Source organism: Anastrepha ludens, chromosome 6, assembly GCF_028408465.1.
Source record: "Anastrepha ludens isolate Willacy chromosome 6, idAnaLude1.1, whole genome shotgun sequence".
NCBI classification, from domain to species: Eukaryota; Metazoa; Arthropoda; class Insecta; order Diptera; family Tephritidae; genus Anastrepha; species Anastrepha ludens.
In genome coordinates, this window is record NC_071502.1 from 71,566,899 (window position 1) to 71,586,808 (window position 19,910).

Sequence of the window (19,910 nt, forward strand, 5' to 3'; positions counted from 1 at the left end):
AATAATTGAAACTTGAGCGAGTGACAGTGTATATCCGGAGACGCCTCGTTAAAAAAATTGTTTTGCGTAGTATATCATAATTCGCAACAGACACACATCATAAACAAAAAATCATAGCACATTTGTTAAATGTTGTCGAAGTACCCCTGAGCGGATTTTCTTAGTTTAGCATTTTTTGTAATACTTGGGAGCCAAGAAAATTATTTTCGCTGGCAAAAGTCGGTTTTTATTGTAAGAGTAATAATTATTAAAAAACAAAAGAGAACAAAAAAAGAAAAACCAGCTCCGTCGCTTTAAAGGCGAGCAGGTGTTGAAATCCAGGCTGGAGCTACAAATGCTCAAATTTTCATAGCTTTGCCAATTTTGCTTTTATTCTTGAGATATTATGCAGTAATTAAACAAATAAAAATAAACAGATTAATTTCTTAATCCCTCTTAAGGCATTCGAATAGCTTTCACACCTTGTAGAACTTAAACATTTAAACTCTCTGCCTTCTGTGCGTTTTAATGTTGGCTGACCTACAAATGGTGGGACTTGCAGTTGTTTATGACGCCTCCGAATGGCAAATTGGTTTTATGATATGGCGACCAAGCAGGGCTTTATATTTATTGCTATGATTTGAGCGATAAAATTCATGCCTTTCTCCCTATTTATAGCTTAATGAAGCATAATACTCTAACGGTACCTGCAGTTTTAAAACTTGCTCAGCATATTTAATATAAAGCAATCGATCCGCCACCTTCATTAACCGGTTAGTTCAGTCAGATATCTTCATGTTGAGGTTTGCTTAAAGGTGAATAGCCAACTAAATATGTAGGTATGTAGTTGTATGAAGCAGTTGTGAGTGTGTATTTTTTATGTCAGAACAAAAACTTGTTTATTAATATGTAGAGAGCAGATCCAAAATACGATAATACTAGAACTGCCTTTATGCAAATTAGCTTTGAACGAGTTTCATTTGAAAGCTTTTCAACTCATCGATCTCATTACTATGCCACATTTCTTTTAAAATAGTTATGCAATTTAAAATCAGTTTGTTGTTCTTGAGTCGACACTTTGCACAGTCTTCTTTTAAATTTTATTCATTATTCGCTCCTTCTTTTGCCACCTCCAATAAGAAGCCAATAACAGTTTTTTTGTTTCAATTCTCTCTATTTTACTTTTCCTTCGGGTGTCGCAGCGTGAAAAATTTGGGGTTACATTATAACAGTAAGTACTTATGCTTAGAAATTACACTCATTCTCATTAATATTAATACTTATTTATACACATAGCATAAACTTATTTTAGTTCTTACACAAAAAGTGTGAATTTTTCAAATAATTTGCCGTTCGCACTATCACTTAAATGACTAAGTACTAGAACCATCACCCGTTCTTTCTTTCTCCCTTTACATGTTTTTTATTTTCGATTCAATAGTGTTTTAGTTTTTTTATTTTTAGAGCGATTTCTTTTTTGGCTCCTCCACTTCCTCCTTGGGCAAGTCCTTGGCAGCTTCAGCAACGGCTGAAATTTCTGGGTTGATTATGGAACCATAGGGCACGAAACCATTTTTGCCAGCAGTGTAGAATACCTCCACCTCCTCACCTTCGGAGTTGATGTATTTGTAGGAGCCCTTTATTTCGAGCGCTTCATCTTCAGTACCCTCATCAATAACGCTAGCTTCTTCCTTGCGGCTGGTGCCATCTCCACCTTCGTAGTGCAAGTTGTAAGCTCCATTTTCCTGTTTGTTGATTTCCGATTTTAAGATGGGAACAAATTCATGTTCGGTTTCAGCTTCGGCTGGTGCAGCTGAGACAGCAGCAATGGCGAGACAAGCGAAAAGTACTACCTGTGAGGAAGAGGAGGATGAATAAAAGGATAATAAGAAATGAGAATTAGATATTTGGAGGACAGGTTATAGCCAAAAAAAGCAAAAAATCGTTAGAGAAAGAGATAAATATATAGGAAGAAGAGAGGTAGGAAATATTTGAAGAAAAAGCGGTGAACGTAAAGGTAAATAATATTTTAATCGGGTCTTTCAGCTCGCAAAACAGGAAGAAATATAAACCAGATGCTTAAATGTCAACACTTAACCTGGCAATAGTACGACGGGGTATTTATTGCATGAATAGGTATATTTCATAAAAAAAATATTTTATGTAGCTAAACTGCGGATATTATCTAATAGATTTATTTTGAATTTGAATAAAGAAAAGTTACCACGTCTTATTTACACAATTAAGTTTTGCTGAAACCTTTAAAAGTTCGATCGAGTTTTACATTCCTCACTACGCCACCAGATAATCTTTTCGTGGAAATGATTTTGACGACGATAAGGTTTCTATTAATCAGTGTTCACAATTTGACAATATTCTTCTCAATGTACAAAATATCCAAAGTGAAAATTTTAAGTTTCAATAATAGATGACTAACACAATACTCGTTAAAATTGTGCTATATTCAGGAAAAAATTATAAGAGAGATGACTAATAAATTCGCGTCGAAAGGCACTTGATTTAGATTTCAACCTTAATATCTTTCATGACCTTTTCTCGACGCGGTAACCCATTCGTACCCAGTTCCCTCAATAAACCGTGGATGCAGCCGTGTTGCTGTTGGGCTGATCATGTGTGCCTTTCTTCTGACCATACCAAGTCGAGATGTGTTGTTCTTCCTCTTGCTATGGTATCGCATTCAGGAAGGTGTGTTTAACAGGAAGGTGTGTTTTACACCTTAACTCTTTACAACCATTAACCATTAGTGTGTGAGTTTCTGGGGACTGATAGTAGAAACAACAGGAGTCTGTGGACCATACATCTAGTCTGTTCAGGTGGCTACGCAATCTGCAGTGATCTGCACATGGCGATGACTAAAAATGACGTGCTCATGTTGATGACGCTCAGCAAGCAGCGATTAGGCACTTGTAAAGAATTTTGGAGTTACACATATTGAAGTGAATGGGATAAATTAGAGTCAATGCAGTGGTTAAAAAGAAGAGGGAAGCTGCCAGAGAACTTCAAAGTTGGAAAGCTGCAGTTGAAGATATGGTTATCACATTCTGGAATAGCGACGGGATTTTATTAATTGATTACTTGCCTAAAGGGGAAGCAACAATGACCGGCAACTGCGGTAAACAAGTGAGGTAAGTGAAGCTGGTAATTGTTTGTCAGTTCAGTTTTTTTATGATACTCTTAAATTTTCTAAAATTTCATAACACTTTCTGGATGGAGAAAAACAGGGTTCTGGAGCCTCCATATTTCTTAAGTAATTTTAAAATAAGAAAAGCAACCTTAAATGGCCATTCTAATTAATCAATTAGGAGAAAAAAGTCCTATTATCAGTAATGCTTGAGGAACATATTTAAAAATATATTTTCAAAAAGTATGATCGAAAATTACTAAATTATATATATACTCGTACTAAAATTGTACTAATTACATATTCCAAACACATTGGATTGGCTGTATCTAAATAATACTACAATATTAAAATGAACTAGGACTTTTGGAGAATGGTTCCATGTGTAGAAGTCCACGCAAGTGGGGAAAGTTACTGATCGCCATTCACTTGGGAGTGGCCAGGACGATTTTTCTGCATATGATGCAAGCAGCTCACAACTCCCAGGATTAGCCCAAGTATCCTCTGGGTAGCTTCCGAGCACCTGTTCGGAAGTGAGCGAAAGTGAGAAGGCGAAACATTCCAGGATAGCTGGTTGTGCGCTGGGTTTGGGACCCGCAACTTAAAAATCTCCCCAATGAAAAGATTTACAAAGCCTCAGATGAGAACTACCTTTACTGATGACGACCCCTGCAAACGAAATAAGGAATATGATTTGAGGACATGCACTTCGAATGTGCGGGCCCTTACTGGGGAAGGTGCCTCTGCCCGGCTGGTTGATGTCCTCGTGAGAGTAAAGGCTGACATCACTGCTATTCAAGAAATGCGATGGACGGGGCAAGGCAAGAAACACATAGGACCTTGCGACGCTGTCATGTAAAGGAGCGCCAATTCGGTGTCGGATTTTTTTTGGGAGAGAGACTTCGTCGCTAAGTACTGTCGTTCACTCCGGTGAACGAGCGCCTCGCAATAATCTGCATCAAAGCCCGTTTTTTTAACATCTCGCTAATTTGCGCCCACGCCCCGACGGAAGAGAAGGACGATGCGACCGAAGATTTCTTCTGTGAGCGCCTGGAACGTTCCTATGAGCGCTGCTCCCGCCGCGAAATAAAAATCGTGCTTGGCGAATTCCACGCCGGGGTGGGTAAGGAGGGAATTTTCGGTCCCACAGTCGGAAAATTCAGTCTGCACAACGAAACATGCGATAACGCACAGAGGTTGATCGACTTCGTCGGGGCCCGAAACATGGTAGTCTGCAGCACTAGATTCCAGCATAAAAAGATACACCGAGCTACCTGTCTGTCTCTTGATTGAAAAACACGAAACCAGATCGATCATGTTGTGATAGATGGAAGACACGCATGCAGCAAAAAGCGTACCGAAAAAACAGTTGGTACGACAAGGAATGTCATGCTGCCGGAGAAAGAAAAGATGCCGCCTACAGAGCCACGCTGCGATCGGGCGCAACGCGAGCCATTGGGGAACGCTGCCGGGAGCTAAAAATGGAAGAGAGACGTATTATCCAAAAGAAGAAATGAGAGGCCGAAATGCGTGAGTACAAGGAGCTTGTTGGAAACAACGTCCGAAAATTCTTCCAGAAAGTTCGGCACTTACAGAAGGTTTCAAGACCGGGGCGTTTTCCTGTAAGAACAAAGACGGCGATCTGGTGGCTGACATCCAGAGCAATCTTAAATTATGGAGGGAACACTTCTCGAACCTGTTAAGCAGTGATAGCTACGCATGTCACAGAGAATGTGAAGATCTTGATAGCCCAATCGTCGACAACGGAATTGTCATTCTGCTACCCGACCATGACGAGGTGAGAATAGCGATAACGCGGCTAAAGACAACAAAGCCGCGGGCGCCGACGGACTGTCGGCTGAGCTATTTAAACATGGCGCCGAGGAGCTGGTAAGGTGTATGCATCAGCTCCTATGCAAAATATGGTCGGATGAAAGCATGCCTGCCGATTGGAATTTAATTGTGCTCTGTCCAATCCATAAGATGGGCGATCCAGCAGTCTGTGCCAATGGCCGCGGGATTAGTCTTCTAAATATCGCCTATAAGGCTCTAGCGAGCGTATTGTGTGAAAGGCTGAAGTCCACCGATTCTGCGTAGGATTTTTGGACCTTTGCACGTTGGCAACGGCGAATATCGCAGGCGATGGAACGAGGAGCTGTATGACCTTTACGACGATATAGACATAGCGCAGCGAATAAGGAACCAGCGGCTTCGTTGGCTGGGTCATGCCATCCGAATGGATACAAACGCTCCGGCTTTGAAAGTATTCGATGTGGTACCAGCTGGTGGTAGCAGCGGAAGAGGAAGACCTCAAATTGCATTTCTGTCAGAAAAAGTTGCTGGAATGAAGGTGCAGTTTTGTCCATTTGTAAAAATAAAGAGAAAAATTTGAAACTATGGATGGCACTATTCGTATATTTCAATACTATCGATAGTTTCCATCAGCAAATAGTGTAATTAAGCTTTATTTAAACCACTTATTCGGCATGCTTTTAGACCATGCCGATCGCTGTATTGGGTGCCGGTAATCATCCAATTTCGAAAAATAAGGAACTAACTTTTCGGAAAAAGGTGATACTGTTATTTTTAAAAGGTCTTGCCTACCTTGGAAATTTAAAAATATTATATTAAATTTTGGCTAAAAAGCGTAATTAGGCGAATGATTTAGCAGACGGCTTAAAGTAAAGTAGCCTTTGAGTTCGCGGGCGAAAACAAATTTTGTGCTTTCACATGTACACAAGAAAGTGAAATTAATATATGTATGTATAGGATGTCTTTAGCTGCACGAAAACTATCAATATCGATAACTATGATTCGACTGCTGAGAATTACAATTGATATTTTTGTTCAGTACGGTTGGGCAAGTCATGAATATTTTAACGTCAAAGCAAGGCTTCCAAATTGTGGAGATTTGCTTTGAAAAAAAAAAAAATATGTTCGTGAAGTTCATAGGGACCTTTTTTACGTTTTACGTTTTTTACCACATAACATAACATTTTACCATTGGGGCCATACAGCCAGGTTTATCGGAAAAAGTAGTGAAAAATTGGACTAATCAAAAGGACCATGTAACTCGTATCCGCGGTTGGACATATGCCGGATATCATATAAAAAAAAAATGCCATTAAATTATCTACTAAATTATAAAACAAAATCATTCCAACAATATTTCTGATGAAATGTGAAAAACAAGGAATTAGAATAATGCATTTCTCGTGCTACAATTTTCACACAATACATAATTTATCATTCCAATTTCATTTTTTTTGGAAACCAAAACAAGAACTTAAAAATTTGTATGTAGTCATTAAATTTTAAACTTCTCACAGAAACTTAACAAGTTTTTCACTTTTGAAGTACTTTTAAATTTATAATTTGGCTGATTTATGCCTCAAAATGTAGTGCATTTCAAGTAAGGTATTCTTTGTAAGTCAATTACAAGGAAGGTGTTCACAATATATCAGCTGACAATGGCTAACACCCTCCCAACTAAGGGAGCATTAACTACCCCTTTGAGTCCAGAGCGCTTCTGAGGCTTAGACAAGGGGCACTGCCCATTCTGATAAGTACAGGAAGTAGCTTATAGAAAACTATACTGGGACAATCGCTCAGTTTTGAAGCAATCGAATGCACTTGTGGATTCTTATAATCGGAAACGCTATGAGGATTAAAAAACCGTATATAGCAACTTTAGAATTATCACGGGAACTCTTATAGGGCTTAATATGCGGAAATATCACCTGACTAAACTGGTAATTCAGATTCAGCAGAACAGAGAGCGAAAGTACAAGTCGTACACTTGAGCGATGGAATCTACAGATGTACAAACGCAAAATAAGTCAACTTAAGAATTTTATGACCATATTTTAATAATGACAATTTGAAGTAGTAGGATTAAAAAATATCCTATAAGTCCTTTATAAGGGGGAATAGACTTCGCAGCGCACTATCTTCAACAGTAATAATAGTTCACAATATATCGCTCGTTTGCTGGAAGGGTAGTTCTCTTGAGATAAGTGCTTCAGAAATTACTTCCAGTTCGTCAAAATTTGCTGTGTATCTCATTAGAATAGAATTTTGACTTTTTTCCTTAATGAAAGCTTTCCGGCGGTTTTTTTCGATATTTTTTTTTTTTTTATTTTTTTCATTTCACACTCTTCCAGCAAACACGTGGCACATAAATAACTACATTTTTACATACAACTCATGCATCATTCGTATTGCTGACGTTTTTCGACAAATTTTGAAAACTTTTTTTATGAAATAATTTAGCATCAAGTCACTTTTCTTGTTGTTCTACATCTTTCTTCTTAATTTTCAGCTCTAAATACCAATTTCACTCAAAAATATATAATAAAATTTCACAAACACTTTTTTAAACTTTTACTCCTTGAAACTTACGAATTTGACCATTTTGTGCCTTTTTAGTGCTTTTGTTAAGAAAGAGCTTGAAATGCGAAATAAAAGCGAGAGTGCGAAAAAGAAAAAACTTTGATGAACCCAAAACCAATAATGTTAGCTATTTGCCTGAAGCAACAGGCTTTTATACTAATTTTATAAAATTGCATGAAATTATTAAACATGCAAAACATGTTTCACATCCTGTTTTTTATTTTAGCGAACAAATTTTAAGCCAAAGAATACCATTATTTACCCAGCACCACTTCCCCACGTTTAGCCGGCGTTGCTACGCCAACCGCTAAGCTACCTTTGGCGGGCATAATTGTTGCTCTTCTGAGCATTAACTGTAAAATTTAAATAATCCAAATAAAGAGAATTCATTATATGAATCTAAGCCAATTTGTATCCAAGTATGTATGTATGTTTGTATTTGTTCAATTTTAAATGTCAGGGTTAAGTAACTAAAGCAAACATTCTGCCAAATATGGACGAAGAGGCAAGCGGCAATACTGTAGACTGAGCGGAGCAGTTTGCTAAAAGTGTTTAGGAAAGACAGCGTCCACCGGCAATCACAAATGGTTAGGTGCGACTTTTCTGGTCTTGCCTTTCTGAATGCACTACTCTTCCAAAAAAAACATAAAAACAGAATATTTATAAAACGTGCTCATGCCCAAAAACAACAACATCAACTCTCACGAAAGCTGTCAAATTGGTAATGATTTCAAGAGCAGTAAAAATGGCATGTGTGTGTATATATGTATGCGTCTGTGTATGCACATATGTATCTATAGTCAGAGTGACACAGAACAACATTACGCTCCACATCTCCACATTACTTAAAGCCTCAAAATGAACGCATTGCTGTTATAGCTAATGTTTTGTCTTGATCTTGATCTTCTTGTCGCCTGCTTTTCAATAGTCTTCCTCATCGTTGTGGTACAAACCTTCTACAGTTGTCTTTCCAGAGATTTATCACTGATTGATGTGCTTCGAATAACGCGCGTCTGCGCCATAAATGTACGTGTGAAGTTTGCTAATTTTTGGCTGATCATTAAATGCCTTTTTTTCGGCTTGATTGTCGCCAAGGTGGGGCACGCTGCTATTCAGCATACCGACAGACACTGCAAATGGTTTACGCTATGTTGTCTCACCTTTAAAAAAGATGTATTTATTAATTGAGCTGCTTTGATGTCTATTTATTTTAAATGTCTTTTTTCAGTTCTGCATCGTAAAGATTTGCTGATTGATACCGGCAGCAAACGAAGCGAAACAGAGGTGCGCTGCAGGAAGCTTACAATTCTTTGATTCTCGCCAAGTATTAAGAGTTGCTGCCAATTCCAATCGACTTGTTATGTAACCTTTAGATTAATTTCTTGCGAAATTTTAAGAATTTTGCGTAGCTCAAAATGAATTATAAGCATTCTTTCTAAGTTTCACAAAAGAAAGATGACATTCGGATAGCTTCGTAGTTAGCGGAATTTTACTTAGTAAAGGCTGATCTTTATCAACGTTTTCAGAATTTCTTGCCTCTAGCAGTGACGACCTCTTAAACTTTCAATCATCTAAAAAGACGTCTATCTTTGTGGAAATACATATATAGAGAGAATCCCATTGAAAACCTTCTAAGGTCAAAAATATTTTAAAGCTAAACTTGAAAGAGCGTATTCCTGATACTGGGTTACATTTTCCTGACAAGATTTTCCATTTTTAGCCTCCCTTTTTACGCTTAAAAGATTCGCGTATATAGAAGAATCTATACAATAATAGTTCTCGGATTTTTCTCTGGTATATACAAATACTCTATGATCAAAAAGTACCGGGATAAATAGACTGATAGTCAAAAAAGAAAATTATTTATCCGTTTTTAAGCGTTTGAGCGCTGATGTACGTCGCAAACGGCCGGAAATGTGGGCAAACAATTCTTGGATTTTGCATGGTGATAACGCACCATCTCACCGAGACCAAATTGTGCTGGATTATTTGATAAAACACCAAGTAAATATCATCGTGCAAGCACCGTATTCAACTGATATGGCCCCGTGCGACTTCTTTTTGTTTCCCAAGTTGAAGTTACCACTTCGGAATGAGATTTCAGTCGATAGTGGAGATCCAAAAGAATGCGACTGGGGAGCTTAAGGCCATCCTTTCGTCGGCCTACCAGCGGTGCATGGAGGTCTGGGTTAAACGTTGGCACATGTGTGTTGCTTCAGACGGGTCATATTTTGAAGGAGATAAAATAAATTTGCCTGGAATTTAACACTGTTTTGTTTTATTTAAACATTCCCGGCACTTTCTGATAATAGGGTATAGTGTAAGAAACAAAAAGAAACGTGGGCTTCATTGAAGCCAATTTGCTCAAGTCCATTAGCCATAGTAGGCAACAGGCTTATTTGTCTTTATTGGAGGGATATTGAGAACTATACATTGAAATTAAAATCCTTAGATATTTCGGGCCATTATCATTCTATCAAAAAAAAAATAAAAATTAAAAATAAAAGCCGTTCGGAGTCAACTTGAAACTGTAGGCCCCTCCATTTGTCGCCACAAATACGAGGAGGATCACCCAAAAGGGGTGTACACGCCAATTATATATACATATATAAATATATATCATTGTCGCCCTATTAATACGTGTACTTTTTATTGACATTATTATTGTAAAGTGTGCTCAATTCAAATCACGTATTTTGATATTGGCGGAATTTTTCTTGTGTCAGTCGTACCGCTGTTTAATGCTAGGTTTAGTCATAGCAGAATTACGCGAGTTCTAACGAGTCATTGATCAAGGTCCGCGTACCGAAATGTCATCGAAAACTTCGTCTGAGGGGCTAATGTTACGAGCCGAGCATGCACCGGAGATGTATGGAACAATATCGTTCAAAGTACTCTTATTATTACAATAAAAACATTATTGTTATATTAAAATAAACATTTTTTTAAGTTCAACTTAAAACTTTGTTACGGCAAATGGGTGTGAGGAATCATCGGCCCATATTTGTTCAAGGACGAGGCTGGCGCCAATGCAACAGTGCATGGCGAACGCAATCATGCCATGATAAACGACTTTTTGATGCCGAAAATTTAAGCTCGGCTCTACTTGCCTTTCGTCTCTGACCAAGATCGTGTGATATCACACCTTTGAACTCTTATATGTGTGAGTATGATAAGTTTAATGATTTTTGGGTAAACCATCTTCAATTGAGGCATTGGGAGTCAACATTAATAAAGTTATTCTCGAAATACCGACCAAAGTCTTCCAAAGTCTTCTTTAAGTTGAACCTAAAAGCACCAATCGTCTCTGGATGGTTTGCATAGCATTTGCCCTTAACGGCTCCCCACAGAAAATAGTCCAACGAGCTTAAATAACAGCTCCGATGCGGCCAATTGATATCGGAATTTCGGCTGATTATTCGGTTTTCAAAAACGGTAGCCAAAAGTTCGAGTGTAACTTTGGTAGTGTGACAAGTTGCACCGTCCTGTTGAAACCAAATGTCGTCCATGTCATCCTCTTCAATTTTTGGAAACAACTCGTTGAGCATGTCACGGTAACGCTCGCCATTTACTGTAATCGCAGAAGAAGTAGAAGACTCACCACTTTGGAAATAGGTTTTCAATATTTCCCAATTTTGTTCAAGCGTATAGCGTCCCATTTCGTAAATGTCCAACCTTTAAGTAAATTATGAACACATTTGACATGTCATTTGTGTTACCATTCTCAAAAAAATAGGTGGTTCAAAAAGCAAACGCTATATGGCCCACCCTGTATATCGTCCCAATGGAAGAGTCCAAGAGTTCATAGCAGGAAATCGCCGAACACACAAAACACTTGTCTTATTTATTCCTCTCAAAAACAAACTAAACATGCTATATTACTAAAACCGTAAACATATCTTCGAGACGAGTGTACCAGCATAAAAAAATTTTACTCGAAAGTTAAATGTACATAGCCCGTGAAATTTGAAAATTATTTTTTTAACACGTCTCCAGTAGTCGAGTAGTCGAGATTTCGCTAGATACCTTAAATATTTTCTCTTTAACCGTGAATCTATTTCAGTATTATATCTCTTTTACTAGACCAAGAAGGTGATTTTGTCATGATCACAAACGAGGAGGTTAAGATTTTTTATTCATTTTTATCATATCTTGCATTAATATTATATGTTTTCTTATCGAGGAAAAAAAAATACATCTGCTTTGCCATTTTTAACACGAAAAAATGTATAGACCCATTGTCGACTCAAGGCTACTATTAGAATAGGCAAAAAGTAAACTATAATAACTATTCTTCTTTTAACATGTCTTATTGGTAATTAAATAAACTTTCCGCACCATGTGACACTTTTTTTACGCTTCATTACTATAATTCTTGCAGTAAAGGGTTAAAACGATTTTAATCACTTCATTAATCAAGTAACAAGAAACTCCATATATTTCAAGTAAATATTCAAAAGAAAAATTATCGAAATAATTTATGCCATTAACGCGCTCGTTTGAGCCAATCATCGCCATTCGTAAAATCACCCATTCACCCCACCTATTTGCTCGCATAATATTTACTTAACTCGCCCCAAATCATGCCAATACAATTTATTGCATCCGTAATTGCCGCAAACTTTTTCCAATGCAGCAGACACAGCAAGCCAATAAAAGACGCCTGAAGCTGAGAAGAAATCAAATTGAACGGCAATTGTATTAGATATTAGCACACACCCACCTGAATAAAATCGCATTTACCTACATACATATGTTCGCCCATTAATAACTACATACATATTTGTTTTTGACTTTATTTAGTAAAACATACAATCATTTTATGAATATTTATTATGGCAGTAATGAGAAGAAGCTTCTTACATAGATGGAACTTTATGGCTCAGCCAATCCTAAAAATTCTTAATGTGGTGAACATATGCGTGCACATACTATATACAGCATTTAAAACTACATGCATTCATACATACTCATATTTATGGAATTACACAGATTATTGTAATTATTTAGTTGGCTGTGAATATAAAACTCCAGTAGCTTCTGACAGCACAGCGATCTCAATTTTACACGCCACCACTGCTGCTTCGGCATTAATTATGTAAATCTGAGTATGTTTGTGTGCATAGTTTTCGAAACAGCCAATCACAGTTTCGCATTTTAAATACTGCACAATTTGTCATTTCGGATTAATATTTTTGCAGCAAATTTGTTTTGGCATTTTTTTAGTTGTTGTTGCTTGTTATTGCTGATCACTTGCCGCCGAGCGTGAGTGGTGTATAAGGAATGACTGATTTGTGCATGAAATATTCGCTGAGATAATAAAACAAATAAGCTATCAATTTGTACAATGAATTTCAATAGGCAGAAGAAAAAAACAGTGAAGTGAAAAATAGTAAATTTTATTATCCACAGCTGCTCAATTCAAATGTGTAATAGCGCTCATAATTTGTTTAATTTTAAAATGGGTTTTAATAAACTAACACCAGTGAAGCAATAAACATTTTTTGAAAGCACTGAGTATTTATTATTGAAATATATTTATGGAGTCGCTGCCGTTTAATTGGTTCCGGATTCGATGCACACTGTGCACATGAAGCATCAAATGTTAGAAAACGGATTTTCTAATAGCGGTCGCCCCATATAAGTCCACATATTTCTGCCGTAAGAAAGCAACTACCAGAATAAAGCCCTTCATCCGTTCGGAGGTCGCAAAAAAATTTGCATTTGTAAAATTGGCAAAAGAGCTTGGTAAATTTGTATATATAGGGCCTGCCATCTATCGTTACGGATTTGAACTAGGTATTATTTTAAGAATGGTAACACTTAGCTGTCATCTGATTTGACAGAAAATTAGTTTCATTCTTCCGCTGAACGAAAATGGTTGTGTATACGCTCAAAGAACGCTGGGAAATATTGCGACATTACTTTGAAAATCATGGTAATGTTGCAGAATGTGTACGAAAATTACGTACGGCAATGGGAAGAAGAAAAGCACCGAATGAAGCGTATGTGCGTTACTTTGCGAAAAAAGTAAGAGAAACTGGGTTGCTTATTGACAAACCAACGCGTAACCGACCAAAAACCGTGCGTACACCCGAAAATATTGCTGCTGTGGCCGAGTGTGTTCGTGAATCACTAGGAACATCAGTTCACCGTCGTACTCAACAATTGGACATTTCGGAGACATCATTCAGACGAATTTTGCGTAAAGACCTTGGTATGACCCCGTTCAAAGTCCATATAAATGAATAAAAAAAACAGTTTGGAAAAATATTGAGTAGTTTCTTTTTTATAGCATTTTTAATTCCGTAAAGTTATATGGCGGACCCTGTATATGTACCTGTATAATACATATAACACATAAGCACGTATGTGTATGACTACGAAATAACGAGATTGACGAATCTTTTGAAGAATTAAACATGCGCCAAAAAAGGTACCATGTATAATTATATACATACCTACGAGTATCTGTTGGTAATAGGACGGGTCAATTTGTTCTTAAAAAGAATAACCGAATTTGCTTCGGTGACTGAAGAATGCTACTGGCAACATTGAGCAAAAAGGTTCGTGGAAGCATATATATTTTGATTTTATTAGTCAGATTGTTTCAGAAAGATGCATCTTGTGATTGCATGGAACAATTCGTTTGCAGCTTCCTGAAGCAGCTATTAAGCTGTGGTCATATCTTAGAATGTTGCCGACTAGGTAGGACCTGCAGGCAGCAAAGTGATCGCTGTCAGCGTTTTCCGGATCATTTCACTATTTGCACCTCCACACCACGGCAAGATAACATTCCTCGAGAAGATGGAATATATCGATAGCTAGAGGGAGAGTGGGGGGGCCGAGGGTTGTGTGAGTGTTTCATGAGCTTGTGGGTGAGCTCGTTTATTAGATCTTGATATCTGATTTGTTAACGCACACCAGTGTAGTTCAGCAAAACACCCATGGGGACCCTTGGAACGAGTCACTCTCATGTGAAGAACTGGTTGTTGCTTGTTTTGCATTGCATGACTGAAGTATGCACGTGTATGCTTTAAATTTACCATTTCATTAGCCCTTTGAGAGATGTAGCGATCAGCTTGGGAAAGTAAATAATAAACAGAAGCTTAACTTGCCACAGGTGAGAAACAGATGTGCCGCCTCAATCTGGTTTCTAGTCAAGTACAGTATTTCGGTGTTAGGTCTCATTCATCAGATCTTGCGTCATGCAACTTCTATCTAAAATTCTAAAATGATATCTGCATTAAAATAAACACAATTTAAGTCATTGCAACTGTGAAAAAGAAAGTGGCCTGTAACCTGAAGGAGCTAACAGAGGCAGTCTTCCAGCATTACTGTGAGGGGTATTCGCATGAAACCTAGTAAAAATAGGGCAGGGATGTACATCGAAAACAGAAATTAGTAAATATGAATGAAGTAAAAACAAAACCTTTCTTATTTAACAATCACACTTCGTATACTGTTTAATGTGATTACTGACCAAAGCCACAATATTCGTTTTTCGGCAGCTGTTTCTGAATGAATAAATTTGGTACGTGGAAAAAATCGCTCATTCGAGTTTGCAATATTTCGCAGCATTGTAGAAATTGTACGATGAAATGGTGAGTATTAAGTGCGGATGCGGCCACTGCAATATTCATGGCCTTGTTTAATTTATTTTTTCCACTTGCTCATTCTGATTTCCGGTAACAAATTCATACACATATCATATTTGTATTTTTTTGGACTAGCAAAAAGTAATTTTTTTTCATAGCTTATTCAACAACGTTTATTCGAAAAGCTCAGTGAAACAAGAAATACCAGTACAAGATCTATTTCTAAAATTTAATTGTTCAATTTTGAATGCTACGTATACTTATAAATACATACATACATATACACACCTATATCTTCTTCTTCTTCTTAATTGGCGCGATAACCGCTTACGCGATTTTGGCCGAGATTAACAAAGCGCGCCAGTCGTTTCTTTCTCGTGCTAACCGGCGCCAATTGGACACACCAAGTGAAGCCAAGTCCTTCTCCACCTGATCTTTCCAACGCAGAGGAGGCCTTCCTCTTCCTCTGCTACCACCAGCTGGTACCGCATCGAATACTTTCAAAGCCGGAGCGTTTGTATCCATTCGGACGACATGACCCAGCCAACGTAGCCGCTGGATCTTTATTCGCTGCCCTATGTCTATGTCGCCGTAAAGCTCATACAGCTCATCGTTCCATCGCCTGCGATATTCGCCGTTGCCAACGTGCAAAGGTCCAAAAATCTTACGCAGAATCTTTCTCTCGAACACTCCAAGCGTCGCTTCATCGGATGTTGTCATCGTCCACGCTTCTGCGCCATACGTTAGGACGGGCATGATGAGAGTCTTGTAGAGTGTTAGGTTTGTTCGTCGAGAGAGGACTTTACTGCTCAGTTGCCTACTTAGTCCAAAGTAGCACTTGTTGGCAAGAGAGATTCTACGTTGGATTTCAAGGCTGACATTGTCATCGGTGTTAATGCTGGTACACACCTATATACTAATATTAAATAACCACAGTGCAGGGACTTATTGACAAACTTTGACAATTTATTTGTTCCTTCTTTAGTTGTAACAATTTCTTTACGAAAACATAGTTTATTCTCCTACAAAAGCCCCATAAATTTAAGTCTCAAATGTTGTAAAAATTAAAAAAAAAATTAAGAAACTTGAGAAAAAGTTTCACATTTTTTAAATCAGACTTTTTAGTATGAATTTTTAGAATCCCACCAATTTCGCTGCATGCAAGTTTAGAGGTGCTAAAAATCGCGTTGACTTTTGACAATTTTTCACTGGCGGTAATTTTCTCCATGAAATGAATCGTTGACATGTTTCCTATTATGACGGCCATAACTGAATGGGTTTGGGCGTGACTACCCCCTGGTCCGAAACCTACTGTTGGCATATGAAACAGCCAATAAAAGAAAAAGTTGTTTATTAGTTTTAGCCTCTCGGCCGAAAATAGCAAACCTCCGAATGTATTTCTAACATGAAAAGGCTCCCCATAAAACACCATCACCCATTCGGAGGTGGCATATAATATAACTATAGATACCTCCATTTGTGGAGCAATACCAGGTAGCACATCGCAAATTGGAAGTGCCGATATATGTGTATATGTATGTATATTGATTTATTTATATATTTATGACAAATAATTTGAGAATATTTTTGGCAAGTTTTTCCCCTTAATTTATTATTCAGGTTTCACTTTCTGCCTAGAAATAAATCACTTTAAAAACAAATTCATAAACATATTTACATATAAGAGAGGTTTATAAAGAATGAGCATCTGTATCAATTAAAAATCAAAAAGTTATGGGAAATTTTCATTACTTGCTTTCTTGGTAAATTTTAAATAAAAATAATTTGAGAAAAGTATACCAAACTCATGGAAATGGGAAGAAAGAAAACTTGCCGCACACTGGCTAAACTTTGCCGGTCAGCGTCAAGCCAAACTATTCCTAAGTCCCAACAAAGGAATATCTAACAAACTTTTCTCACTAAACAGAGTAGATCTGCGCCTTTTAGCAGGATATCTTACAGGTCACTGCAGCCTGAGGTATCATCTAAATAATATTGGTCTATCTGAGACCAATGTCTGCCGCTTTTGCGAAATGGACATAGAAAGCTCAGAACATGTGCTTTGTGAATGTCCTGCGTTGGGCAGACAGAGACTTCATCACCTTGGTGGTATCGTAGTATCTCCATACAATCTTTGGAACAACAAACCCAAAATTGTGCTAAAATTTTTAAAAAGCCTAAAACTCTAGGGTTACAAAATAGGCCTTTCACAATAGATCAGCTCTGGTCGCAGTGCGTAATGGCCTTCTAATAATAATAATAAATACCAAACTCATTTAGGAAATAAATAAAAACCAAAGAAACTAAATAAATATAAAATCTGTATAAATATAGCGGCCCCTTCGGCTTTGTGGAACACCAGTTTTGCGAAATCAAATCTTTCTTAAAAGTTTCGTAGAAGAAAAAATTCATATCCGCTCACAAACAGAGAGCAACAAAAAAAGTTACACGTTTATCGCAGCATGAACTTTGCATCTCCTCGCTGTAAAAAGATTAACTACAATTAACAGCAATATATTTAAGATTTGCAGTCTTGCAAATGATGATAAATTCGATTTTTGGCGAAGTTGAAGAGGAATACAGACAGTTTGGTGTCAGATGAGTCTCAGCAGCAGAAAACGAGACGTACGTGGCTCCGCCTTTTACTTAATTACCACCAAGTTAACTTCACGGCAATCAATTTTTTCTGCAAGAAAAGAAAAAAAATGTATAATCAAAAACCAGATTTGCTGATTTTTCAACGTCCACATCGAAAGAAAAAAAGGAAATTTTAATTAAGTTTATGGATTGATTAGTAGCAGATTTCTAAAATTGCACGACAGTGTGAATTATACACAAATTGTTTAACATACTTAGGTATGTAAATGTGCATACATAAAATAAGAACCGAGCTTTTGTTATGTAGAGAAAAATGCAGAGCACCATCAAAAACAGATTGTCAAAAATCACCAAACCACTTTAACTTTGCATAATATTATAATATATTTAAATTTAATGGGCATCTGTACAAAGTTTGAAGTTGTGAATGATCTATATTTATATACAAAATCAAAAAATAGCTAAAAAACTAATTAATGGAGCTGCAATTTATCGCGCTGCTTCTATTTTGACCGCGACTGTATTTGTGAATACATAAATGCATACATGTCAATGCATGTACAGTTGTAAGATGCCTACGTAGTAGTAAATCCGACTACTCTGAAAATTTCAAAGCAAATTTAGTACCTAATTTTCTCATGCAATTTACTTATCATTTTCTCAATCAAAACTGGAAACTAAATTAACTTTATTTCCTGTTGAATAAGTACTCGTACAGTCACAAAAGAACAATGTTATTCCTAAGCAGCAGAATCTAGAATGAGCATTGGAAAATGAGAGCTAATTACTCTTAAAATGCCGGGAACGGTATGGTTAAAGTGTACAGCAGAATATACCTATGTAATGAAAGTTATTTATACAGGGTGCTTAAGGGGCTTCAAATTTGTATAATTAAATCATCAAACACAGCAAAATAGATATTTGCCAAAAAATAAACTAAATATGCCACGTAGTTAAAACTGTAAATATTATAATTCAGGATACAGACTATCTGATAGAAGCATTGCCATCATAACTAAGAAATAATTCGGCAAATTCGATTCAAATTCATCATATTGTATGGGCTAAAAACATTTATTATACGCAATATATTCAATAAAATGTAAAGTTACCACCATTCACTATAATGGCCTCAAATCTTCAAGCCATACTTCGTGCTAATTTCTGCGCACGTTGTGGAAGTAATCGGCTCCAAATCACCTTATTTGCTTTAATAACTGTTTGAACGTTCATATTTGTTTTCCTTTGACCTTTTGCTGTGCAGGCCAATCCAACATTTCAATCCCATTATTCTGTTTCCAATCTACACGGCTTCTACTCGTGGAATCCTTGTCTTCTTGTAAAATTTAAGGTTGGCTAGTTCTTCCAAACATCTTCGCAGCTGATGATAAATTGGTAAATTTTATTCGTTAAAACTACATTCACGTTGACGGTATTATTTGTGTTTATGTGTGCCAAATCCCCTTTCGGAGAAACAGTCCCAAACATGAGCCTTAACTGGATGCTTAAAAGTTCGCTGAAGTTGTCGATTAACAGCAGTACACCAAAAGAAAGATTTATCCGCGGATATTACGTTTGCCCAATTACATTCTGAAATTGCATTAGCCCACGCAAGTCTTTTTTCAATGTGTGATGAATAAAGCAGCGGTTTTTCAATGGGCTCCGGAATTTGAGGTCTTCTGCACGTTAACGTTCCCGAATCGTATAATTTCATACATTACATAACTTTCCCTGAAACTGCTTCAGCTTCATGCAACGATAAGTTCGGCTCTGTCACAAAAAAAATCAATTATCTTCTATTATTGCTTTCAGATGTATTCTTTTTGGGTCTCGTCCGAGGAAGTGGTCAACGTTTTTAACTTCGGCATAGCGTTGCAACCATTTTTGCTGCAGATATCGATAACATTTTTGGACCTTAGGGTATATATATGAACACTGCTTCAAATAGTTTTTCCATCCGCGAAACTCATTTTGTAAAAAGTTAGCTTCCAGCACCTCGTATATATTCTTATTTATATACACTTTCTATATCGCAAATTTAACTTTAGTAGCCACTTATTGAATTTACTCAATACTAAATAATTTATTATCAAATAATTGATCAGTAATTGCATAGTTTTACGCTAATAAATATGTTTTCACGCATTACTTAGCATGGCTCGACATAAATGATTGAGAGAGGTGATACAAAGGCATTTTAG

General features: G+C 37.0%; 2 protein-coding genes across 2 annotated transcripts in view; one reads left to right on the forward strand and one right to left on the reverse strand.

Moving 5' to 3' along the window:
- LOC128866869 (putative uncharacterized protein DDB_G0271606) overlaps positions 1-19,910 on the forward strand; it is an 88,807-nt gene that overhangs the window by 11,626 nt on the left and 57,271 nt on the right. The gene's annotated exons all lie outside the window — the stretch shown is intronic.
- On the reverse strand, positions 1,101-7,620 carry LOC128866871 (endocuticle structural protein SgAbd-6-like). Its single transcript, XM_054107904.1, has 2 exons — positions 7,523-7,620; positions 1,101-1,832 (listed from the first exon to the last, which is right to left on the reverse strand). Exons 1-2 carry the CDS (start codon positions 7,532-7,534, stop codon positions 1,440-1,442), a joined length of 405 nt encoding a protein of 134 aa, XP_053963879.1. The 5' UTR covers positions 7,535-7,620; the 3' UTR covers positions 1,101-1,439.